Here is a 12,014-nt window from a genome sequence, read left to right as displayed (position 1 = left end):
GCAAGATACATGCCCAGAACAAAGGAAGAGGGGCCACCACCTTTATGCACTGGAGGTCAGGGTATCAAGCCGAAGAGGACCTCGAGTCCTGAAATCTAATGAAACTTGCCCTGCCAGGCTTCAGGCTTGCGTTGGCTCTAAGACTTCTATTTAACTTCCAATTTCTCTTTTTCGGAATAGGAATGTCTATCCTATATGTGAGTGTCACTGTTGCATTTTGACACCAGATAACTTGCTGTCTGGTTTCACAGGTTTTAAATTAACTTATTGAGTAAAATCTAAGTTGAATAATGTGCTAGAGAAATATTCTTAATACAAAGAGATTAAAAACATTAGCAAGATGGTGGAAGAGGAGCTCCTATAATCGTATCTGCTCAAAGCAGCAATAATATAGCAGCCTGTGTGGCACAAAAGTCCCTTGGTGGGAACTTCTGGATCTTGACAGGAAGTGTCAAAACTGTGGGTGAATCCCAACACTGAAGAGAGCTATTTTGAGAAGGCAGGACCACACCCAGGTAGCAGGCTCACTGACTGTGGTCCTGGCTAGACACAGAAATAACATCCCTCTGGACTCAGCTACTGCCCTGTTTGGCATTGGTCCTGCCACCTGAACCATCTGCCAAGGGGCCCAGGGGCAGTCACACTGACCAGTACCTCAAGTAACAGGCCTGCTAACCTTAGTTTTAGCTCTGGACCCTGAAAGCAGTCCATGACCCAGCTCCAGTCCCCCTCAGCCATGGTCTGGGAATAGACCTTCCTGCACAGAGACCTGCCAGGAAACAACCCTGTTCATGTGCCTAGAGGCAGGCCCACAAAACTAGGTGCAACTGCCAATCTTGAAGCAGCTCTGTTACTTGGCACCCTTTTCCATTGTTCAAGAGCAGTCCTACCCACCCAGTGACCTCCTGGGTGACATATTAATCGATGCCCCCATAAACAAGACTGCTGACATCAGTCCAGCTGGAGATCCTGAATCAGCCCTCTTATCCAGCTCCAGTTTCCATTCAGCCACAGCTTGGGGATATCTTACATTTACAGGGACTATGCAGGAGGTACACCCATCCATGCAGGACAGAAGACCTCAGACTCAGCTGTGGTCCATGACACAGCCCTGAGACTCAGTTCCAGGTCCTCTCAACTGTGGTCTGGGGAGAATCCTTCTTGCCCAGAGACTTTCCCACCAATGTAATGGGAGTCCTTCAAGGGACTCAATAGAATCCACACCCATCTCTGTACCTGGTAACAGGCATGCCATCTACAGAACCAAATGTGAACCCTGAAGCAGAGTGTCCTAGTGATAGCCCTATTGACCAAGGTACTAGAGGCAGTCCTCTCTACCAAGGGACCAGACAGGATTTATACTCAACTCAACAACCTCTGGTTATAAGCTTGCCAACTGAAAATTCTGCTGGAGACCCAGCAGTAGCCACATGACATGGCTCTAACCCTGCTCAACTACAATCCTGGAGGTAATTCCTATTAGCCTAGAGAAACAACAGAAGAATGTCTTTACCTACTGAAAGCAGTCTATACAGAGCAGAAGAGCTGTTTGCTCCTTCAGATGTGCACACATCAATGCATAGCTACCTGAATCACAAAAAGTCAGGCAAATGTGACACCACCAAAGTAATAAATACCACCAAAGTAATAAAGCTCCATTAACCAACCCCAAAGAAATGGAAATCTATTAATTGCCTGACAAAGAATTTTAAAATCATATTAAATAGGATTAGGATCGAAGAGCTTCAAAATAACAGAGATCTAAAGCTAATGAAAAAATGCATAAACAAAATGAGAAATATAATAAAGACATTGAAATCATAAAAGGAAAGAATTCTTGTGCTGAGATGATTTGTAGTCAAATTTGGAACACTCTAGTCCTATAATGGAGGTGTGTAAATCTCATTAACTTTAGTGTAAAACTTGTAAAATATTCTGGAATACAATTACAGAAGTGAAAAGTTCAACAGAGTACTTTAATAACATATTTCATCATACGGAGAAAGGAAGCAATGGACTTGAATTTAGATCATACAGTTAGAGGAACAAAAAAAATAAAATGCAGAAGCATCTGGGAACTATAAGACAACATCAAGCAAATATATATGTGAATTATGACATTCACAGAAGGAGAAGAGAGGAAAACAAAGCTCAAATGACATTTCCTAAATTTGTGAGGGATAGGGACATAGAGATTCATAAAGTTCAAAGGAACCCAAGAAAGAACAAGCCAAAATATTATACCTGAAACATAGTATGATCAGTTTGTCAAATCAAAGACAATTCTATAATTTGGAAAAATATGGATAAGCCCAGAGGACAATATTTTAAATAAAATAAGCCTGGCATAGGACAAATATTGCACAATTTCATTTATATGTGAAGCATTCAATAGTCAAACACATAGAATCAAAGAGTAAAATGGTGGTTACCAGAGTTTGGAGTGAGGAAGTAAAGAGATGTGGGTCAAAGGATACAAGATTTTATTTAAGCAGGAGAAATAAGTTCAGGTGGTTTATTGTACATCATAGTGACTACAGTTTCAACCATTATATACTTGAAAATTGCTAAGAAAATAAGTATAAGAGTACTCAGCACATGAAATGATCACTTGGACCCAGGAGGTGGAGGTTGCAGTGAGCGAGGTCATGCCACTGCACTCCAAGTATGGGCGACAGAGTGAGACTTTGTCTCAAAAAAAATAAATAAATAAATCTCCCAAGAAAAGCCTAGGACTAGAAGACTTCATGGTGAATTCATCCAAGCACTTAAAGAACTAACACATATCCTCCTCTAATTTTTTCAAAAAAGTGAAGAGGAGAAACACTTCCAAATTCATTTGCTGAAGACAACATCACCTTTAAACCGAAGCCAGATAAGAACACTAACTCCCAAAGTATTATAGGTCAATATTCCTGATAAACAGCTTTCATAATATTATAGGTCAATATTCCTGATAAACAGCTTTCATAATTTTTTATAAAAATTAACAAAATACTAACAAACCAAATTAAGCAGTGCATTCAAAGGATACTTCACCATAATCAAGTGCGATTATTCCTAGGATGTATAAACCAAAAGTAAGTGAGACAGGTCTCAATCAGATTGAAAGTTTATTTCACCAAGGTAAAGGACATGCTTGGAAAAAAACACAGAATTACAGAAACAGTTTGTGGTCTATGCTTTTCTTTAAAGATAATTTTGAGGACTTTAATATTTAAAGGGGAAAGCAGGCTAGAGGGGAAAGAGGGAGAGTATGATAATCCACAGGTTGCAAGAAGAAAAGAAGCAAAGAAGCAGGTGGGTGAATAGTCATTTATGTATTCCTTTCACACACAGTAGAAGGATCATCGCGTTACATAAGGTAAGGAGAATGTGGAGTTACTGCCTGTTACTCTAACCTTTTATCGTAGTTAACTGATTAGGAACAAAAAGAAAACAAAAACCAAAGGAAATGCAGTTTCTGGCATAAATTAGCTTTCAGCTTAATATCTTTTTTCCTTTTGGCGTAGTAAATTGAGTCCCAAGTTTTTTTTTCCACAGATGCAAAGATGGTTCAGCATACACCAATCAATAAATATGCCACATTAACATAATAAATGACAAAAACAATTGTTCATCTCAATAGACAGAAAAAGCATTGGATAAAATTCAACATCTTTTCATGATAAAAACTCAGCAGATTTGTTATAGAAGGAATGTGCCTTTACATAATAAATCTCACAGCTAAATCATACTCAATGGTGAAAAACAAAGATTTTCGGCTAAGATCAGGAAAAAGACAAGAGTGCTCACTCTCACTGCTTCTATTCAACATAATACTGGAAACTAGCCAGAGCAATTAGGCAAATAAAAAGAAAGAAAAGGCTTTCAGATCAGAAGTTAAATTATCTTGCCATCTGTTTGCAGATGACAAGATTTTACATATAAAAAACTCTAAAGACTCCACCAAAATCCCGTCAGAATTAAAGAATTCAAGAGAGTTGTGGGACACAAAATAAACATATATAAATGAGTTGTATTTCTATACACCAAAAACGAACCATCCAAATATGTAATTAAGAAAAGAATACCACTCCCAATACCATCAAATAGAATAAAATACATAGGAATAAATACAGCTGAGGGAGTGAAAGTTCTGTTCACTAAAGAGGAGATAAACAAGTGGAAAGATATCTCACGTTAATGGGTTAGAATAACTAATATTCTTTAAATGTCCATATTACTCAAGAAAATGTCTGATTCAGTATAACCCGAACTAAAATTCCACAGGCATTTTTTATACAGATAGAATAAAACAAGTCTAGAAATAGTGAATGCACAAAAATATCGAACAGCCAAAGCAATATTGATTAAAAAAACAAAGCTGGAGGCTTCAGACTCTGATTTCAAACTATATTACAAATTATAGAAATAAAGCCATGCTTATATAGTCAATTAGTCTTTGATGAGGGTGCCAAAAATGCAACATGAAGAAAGGATAGTCTGTTCAATAAATGGCATTGGGAAAAACCAGGTATATACATGCAGAGGAACGAAATTGGACTCTTATCCTACACTATTCCCCCAAAACCAAATCTAAATGGATGAAGGACTTAAATGTAAGACCTGGACTTGTAAAAGTCCTAGATGATGACATAGGAGAAATAGCTGTTTGACTTTGATCTTGGCTATGATATTTTGGATATGACACAAAAATTAAGGCAACAAAAGCAAAATAAACAAGTAGGACTGCATCAACCTACAAAAACTTCTGCACAGAAAAGGAAAAAATGAAAAGATAATCTCTGCAATGGGAGAACATATTTGCAAACCATATTTTGGATAAGGAGTTATCATCCAAAATATAAAAGAAACTGATACAAATCAATAGCAAAAAATCAAATTACCCAACTTAAAAATGGTAAAGACAGTGTGAATAGACATTTTTCCAAAGAGGGAATACAAATAGTCAACAGGTGAATGAAAAGATGTTCAACATCACTAATCATCAGGGGCATACAAATCAAAACCGCAATGAGATATCAGCTCACACCTGCTAGGATGGCTATTACCAGAAAATACACAACAAGTGCTGTCAAGTGTGTGTAGAAAATGGAACCCTTTTACATGTACATTGCTGGTAGAAATGTAAATTGCAACAGCCTGTGTTGAAAACTATGATAGTTCTATAAAGATAAAAAATAGAGCTACTCTATAATTCCGCAATCCCACTCTGTACACTTTCCTGAGGTCAATAATTATATAAATAATGTAATGACAACATAAGAACAACTAACAGTGTTAAATTAGTCTGTCGTCTCTGGTGTCCATTTGAGCAGTTTTGCCCATTTATTTAATTACAGCAATTTCTGAAACCAATTTTTACCTACCTCTAACAACCCCCTCTTACTTTACAAGTGATATTTCTGCACCACTTGGTGAAATTTACTTCCAAATTCAGATCTCTGTACACAAACTCAGACAAACTCCTTTCATGCATGGCAGGGATAATTTTCTGTGAGAAGCAAAAGTGTTCAGTTGATGTGTCATGTAAAGCAAGTACTTGTCAGTTCTCTGGAAGATGCAGCAGGCATGGGAACACCTGGCTTCCATTCATTGTAAATAAGGCAAGGTCAAGGCTGTGCCAAGGAGAAGTAAATTAACAGCTTCAAGATTCAGCTCGAGATTCAGCTTCTTGCATATTAATTAAAACAAATGTATTTCTTTCCTAGTTTCTCACATTCCAGAAATACTAGACACATGAATTATTTTTTAATGAAAATGATAGTGATCTGATGCTCATAGATTTTCAGAAGTTATCTTTGTAGCATGATATACATCTGGCAAACTAAAGGTTAGTGACAAGTTTATAACCATTTTGCTGGTTTTCCCAGTTTCAGAAGAAACATGCCGAGGGGTTAAGCTTTCCTAAATCTCCGTTCTCCCACGAGACTGTTATATTTAGTCTAAACATAGTAGACCATTGTCTGGAATAGACTAAATCCTAAAGAAACTAAATCTGGAACTACTTTTATTTCATACTATAAAATAGATGAACCTATTATCTCTTTGAATTTTAAAATGGATTCATTTTTGGTTTAGGTGGTTTCGATGGCCAAACAATGTTAAAAACTATTGGCGTTTACACCATGAAGCTCACTTTAGCCTTTGGAAAATACGTGTTTCTTTGTACTTACTGAGATACAATAGCAGAAGCATTGAAACCCGGTGGCTGCCAATGTGAACCGAGGTTTACAATGTAAAGTGTGGGAGCAGCCAATACTCCCTCTAGGAGTCTCCTAGGATTCTAACTCTTACAGTGAGTCTCTTCCGGGGGTAAAGTGTTTAAGACCAAGTCTCGTACTAAAATGCTCAATAAACCTGGGATGAGAGATAAGATAAAACGCACTCTGTATGGTCTTTCATAGTCAGCTATTGCAGTGCAGTTAAAAAAACATTCTAAAGATATTCAATCCAATGAGATAAACGGGAACAATAAGCAGTATGGAGGGAAAATGCCATGTATAAGAAAGAGGGAAAATATGAGTGGGCTTTGTACTGGGGACCCGGGGACCTGAGGGCAAAAGAGAGATAGGGAGTAACGGAATTATAGAAAGAGGAGGGGACAGTGCTTGCCCTTTACTACTTTTCTTGGTTCATTCTTGACTGCATCATGCTCCTCAGAGCCCTGGTGACATCTTTGTTGCGGAGACTGTAAACGAGGGGGTTGAGCACAGGAGTGAAGATGGTGTAAAAGGCAGACACCATCATGTCCTGCTCAGCTGTGTGGTAGGAACTCGGGAGCATGTAGGTGTAGAAGGAAGCACCAAAGAAGAGCAGCACTACGATCATGTGGGAGGAGCAGGTGGCCAAGGCCTTCCTGCGGCCAGCGGCAGAATTCATCCTGTGGATGAGGTGCAGGATGAGGGTGTATGAGCTGGAGATGATCATGATGGGGGCGAGAAGCATGAGGATGCAGCACAGGTACATGAGCATCTTATAGAGGGAGACATCAGAGCAGGAGAGCTTCAGCAGGGCAGGAGTCTCACAAAAGAAGCTCAGGATTTTCCTGGACTGGCAAAAGGGGAAGCTCATGGTAATGGGGGTGAGCAACAAACCATCAACCATTCCCAAAACCCAGCAGGCTGACACCAGGAGCTGGCACACCCTCTGGTTCATCAGCAGTGGGTAATGGAGAGGTCTGCAAATGGCAGCATATCGGTCATAGGCCATGGCAGCCAGGAGGAAAACCTCAGCTCCAGCCAGGGTCAGGTAGAAGAACATCTGGATCCCACAGCCTGACAGGGAAATGGTATAATCTCCAGTGACCTGGCCCACAAGCATCTTGGGCACAGTCACGCATATGTACATGAGATCCATGAGCGCAAGCTGGCTGATGAAGAAGTACATGGGGGTGTGGAGGCGGGGCTCTGAGTGGATGAGGAGGATGAGGAGGGCATTCCCAGTGAGGGCTATCAAGAAAAGGAGGAAGGTCACGGTGTAGAGGAGGGTAGCGTGCTTGCTCTCAGCAAAGAGTCCTGTGAGGGTGAAATCACTGCTTGCTGTTTGATTCTGAGAAGTCTGATTCCCTGAGCACATGACTGGCTCACAGTTTCCGCCTGAGGGAAAAAAAAAAAGTCATTAATTTTCAATCTTTCCTATGTACATGGCTTTACTAACCTTTTTCTGGTAAGACATGTGCTTTGAGTTATTTCTCTAAATATTGAGTTAAACTGATGTAAAATCATAAGTTCAAATCTTAGAGAGGTCAAGTCGCATGTTGGCCACAAGCTAAAGTAAAATACGAAACAGATCTGGGGAGGTGACTATTCCTGAGCTAAGTCAAGAGTGAAGACATGTACACTCTTTATGTCTTATTTCCCCCCAGAATTAAGAACACAAGTATACTGGCCTTGTGGGATGGTTGGAGACTGAAGTAGGGAATGCACATTAGGTCTGTAACACAGTGTTAGTGTTGGGTTGAGATTTTCACTACTTTTTGGATACAGTAGCTCACCCAGGACTCAGTGATGGAAATCACAGCTGATAAGATTAATATTAATATTGTTAATGGTACAAATATCATAACGAATACCATGAAATAGTCTGAAAACTTGAAATCTCCTTAAATTTCTTCTACCATTATATATCTCCATTTAAGTCCACTTTCCTCACGAAAACTTTTCAATTTATTCTGCTCTTCCTCACAAGATTGTGTTCCATAAGTAGTGCTGACTGGGTCAGAGGAGCAGAGGGAGAGTCCCGCCTGCCTGAGGAGAGTAGCTTGGCATGCAGAACTAGTGATGAGCAGGAGAACAGCAATAGGGACAGTGAGCCCTCTCCCAGTCCCCAGTGAAATCTAAGACATTTAATTCATTAACTGTCATGCAGAGAAATATTTTTACAAGAAATCGAGCAATAAATGCTGCAGATGCCCTAAATACCAAGTATTTAGTTGAAATATAAAAATATTTATTTTCATTTTGCTGATACCATTTATCCCCCAAAATCACACCTAAAATGTCCAAAATTCCACGCATAGTGATTGAAAAATGAAGTTAAAGCACGAGGCAGTTGTGTTGAATCTTTCATAAAACCGCAGCCCTGCAACCAAGCCTAGGGATCCTCTTGTCCTGCATCTACTTTGCATAATAAACTAATCACCACTGCCTCCCATAAATTCATAGCTTTGCTCAGTAACTGCTTTGTCTGAATATTTCAGTTTTAATTTTCCAGTTGAATTGTTTCAATCATGCTTGATACAATTGTCTCAAAGTTAAGAAGCCCACCAACTTCTAGACTAATGAAGAGTCAGGAGCTCCATGACTGAGGACTGGTCATCCTCAGGGTTGCTGTACTGCAGGTTAGAGAAATAATGCTGAGGAAAAAAGTAACAGTGACTGAGGCACGTGGAAATGCAAAGAGAAATATAATGCACTGTTCCTAGGGCAAAAACAAAAACAAAACAAAACAAAACAAAAACAAAACCACACACACAAGAGACAAAACAAAAAAAAACCTGGGATTTCAGGAAACCTAAAGTCAGAATTACGAAGAGCTAGCAACAAGAAGAGTCAGGTATCCTTGTTCCTTACTTATCCCCTTTATAAAGCACTGAAGAGACAGGTCATCAAGACACCTTTCAACAAAGAGACGAACACGGCACATAGAGCACAAAACTTTTGCTCCACCCTTTTCTGCTCCATCAGAGAATAAATCTAAGCCATGCCAGCTCAGTGAAGCTGCTTTCACCATTCTAAGGCCAAAGCAAAGGGGTTTAAATTCGGAATGAAAATGAGAAAATTACATCATCAGTTTCTTCACATTAGGGAATTGAGATGAGTGTTTATTGCTTAATTCTTTGCCCTGTTTTCCCTTTTTTTTTTTTTTTTTCCTGCTTATTCATCTTCCCTGTACTTGGCATTGTCTCTTCCCTGGAGCTTCTATTTTCTTTAAGACCCTCTCAGAATCCACTATTTTGGCATTTTTGTTTTGTTTTGCCATTTGTTTTTGATAGTTATATTCTAACTTTCCACTCACGGTCCACGTGGGAATTAAACATGTTTTTCATTTATGCGATGCATCTATCCAAAAGCAAATCCATCTTTCTCATGACATTGCACATTTTTTAAACGACTTCATTTTTCTAGTTTAAAATTATATTTTCGTATCGGACATTTAAAATAAGCTCTCTCTTTGTAAAAGCAAATCTGAATTTCACAAAGGGAGGATCATGCAAAACCAGTGTCAGAAGTCTGTAAACTAAATATAAAATCCTAAGAACCCTAATCAACTGAACAGACCCCCTCTAGGCCAAGAGGACCTCAGGAAAGTTGAAAAGCTTAATTGCAGGACATAAGAGGGGAGACACACTTCATTACACCCGTCTTTTGGAATTTAGGCACAACTGACCAGCAATAACATTGAAATAGAGTTCCTAAGACTGATAAAACAGACTGAGTGGCAGTAAGATACCAAATTCCAACCTGACTCTGGTATAGCATCACATGACATATAGCAGACCCTGAAGGGAAACAAAATATTCTACCCCAAAGTATGTCTTTGACATATTTTGAAATGGCCCTGCAAAGCCATCTTTCGTGGGGAAAATTTGCATCTATAGACACTCTCCATTAACACAGCTGGGGCTTTCCCAGATTCAGGGGAAAATATTGGAGTCTGACAACCTTTAAGGTTCTAAAAGAAACATTTACCATTTATTATATTTGCTTCCAATTAATTGTGTAATCTTAGTCAAGATACTAAAAGCTCTGAGTGTCACTTCCTCAGAATCAAAAGAAGGAGTGTTATGTACTTGCTATGCTTCTGTGACTCTTAAGACATCTATGAATCTGATGACCGAATGTGGTCTAAGATTTCTCCATGACAGGGTGACCTTCTCCCACATCGCCCCTCTCCTTAAACGCTCAGAGACTTCCCTTGAAATATTAGTCTCATCGAATTTAGATTATATAATTTGGGAGTGAAAGAGAATGGGAAAAGGGAGCCACTTTTCTCAGTGCCTGCAAGGTTCCAAGACTGCTGAGTCCTTCTAGCATGTCAATCGTACAAGTACTGAGTAGTGTATTCATCCCTGTGTACAGATATCCCTCACTATCTGTCCTCAGTATCCGGGACATCGTGAAAATACCAAAATCCATGATGCTAAAGACCCTAATATGAAACGGCAGAGTATTTCTATATAACCTACACAAATCTTCCCATATGCTTGAAATCATGTCTAGATTACTTATAACAACTAATGCAATATGAATGCTATGTAAATAGTTGTTATACTATATATTTTAGGAAATGATGACAAGGAAAAAAGTCTGGAGGATGGAGCAAGATGGCAGAATAGAAGGTTCCACTGATCATCCCCCTGCAAGAACACCAATTTAAAAACTATCTACACAAAAAACACCTTCACAAGAACAAAAACTCAGGTGAGCACTCACAGTACATGGAGTTAAATTCATATTTCTGAATGAGGCACTGAAGTAGTCAGAAAAACAGTATCGCATCACTGACACTACCACCCTCCTTCATCCCCCAGCAGTGGTGGTGTGGTATGGAGAGCTTCTCTGTGCACTGGGGAGAGGGAGAGCCAGCAATTCTAAGACACTGAGCTCAGTGATGCCCTTCTTATAGCAGAAAGAAAACCCAGACCAAATTCAGCTGACACCCACCATGGAGGGCACATTTAAACCAGCCATTGCTGGAGGGAAATTGCCAATCCCAGTGTTTGGAACTTACTTGAGTTACCCAAGCATCACCACAAAGGGCTAAAGTGCTCTGGAGCCACAGACAAACCTGAAGGGCAGTCTAGGTCACAAGAGCTGCAAGTCCTAATGCTAAACTGGGCCCAGAGCCAGTGGACTGGAGAGACACATGACCTGTTAAGACACCATCCAGGGCAAGTAACCTCATCCCCTAACCTCAGCTTCCACAGCTTGTGGCTCCAAAAGAGGCCTCTTTCTTCTGCTTGAGGAGAGGAGACGGAAGAGTGAGGAGGACTTTGTCTTGCATCTTGGTTACCAGCTCAGCCACATCAGGGTTGGATACCAGCCAGAGTCATGAGGGCCTTGGGTGAGACTCTGAGACATGCTGGCTCCAGGTGAGACTCAGCATATTACCAGCTATGGTGGCTATGGGGCAAGACTCCTTCTGCTTGAGGAAAGTGGACAAAAAAATTAAAGAAAATTAAAGGAGACTTAGTCTTGCACTTTAGTGCAACTATTGTTACCATTGTTATTCAACATATTACTGGAAGTTCTAGCTAGAGCAATCAGGCAACAGAAACATAAATATAAATAAATTTATCTATATGTAAATATATCTATAACTATAGATAGATATAGATATATATAGATATATATATGGCATCAAACTTCAAAGAAGAGTAAAATTATCTTTGTTCACAGATGATAGGACCTTATACTTGGAGAAACCTAAAATCTCCCCAAAAACCTATTAGAACTAATAAACAAATTCAGGAAACTTGCAGGATGCAAAAGGCAGATTTCTATATG

General features: G+C 39.4%; 1 protein-coding gene across 1 annotated transcript; it reads right to left on the bottom strand.

Moving 5' to 3' along the window:
- Positions 1 to 6,624: 6,624 nt before the first annotated feature.
- Positions 6,625 to 7,593, bottom strand: LOC100446754 (olfactory receptor 2T3). Its single transcript, XM_002809185.4, has one exon. It carries the CDS (start codon positions 7,579 to 7,581, stop codon positions 6,625 to 6,627), a length of 957 nt encoding a protein of 318 aa, XP_002809231.2. The 5' UTR covers positions 7,582 to 7,593.
- Positions 7,594 to 12,014: the final 4,421 nt, after the last annotated feature.

Source organism: Pongo abelii, chromosome 1 (assembly GCF_028885655.2).
Source record: "Pongo abelii isolate AG06213 chromosome 1, NHGRI_mPonAbe1-v2.0_pri, whole genome shotgun sequence".
NCBI classification, from domain to species: domain Eukaryota; kingdom Metazoa; phylum Chordata; class Mammalia; order Primates; family Hominidae; genus Pongo; species Pongo abelii.
Note: the sequence above shows the minus strand (reverse complement) of the source record. Positions and strands in the feature narration are given on the sequence as shown.

Bases quoted from the DNA above. Each gene is read 5' to 3' on its own strand.
- LOC100446754 (XM_002809185.4), bottom strand. From the start codon at position 7,581: ATGTGCTCAGGGAATCAGACTTCTCAGAATCAAACAGCAAGCAGTGAT.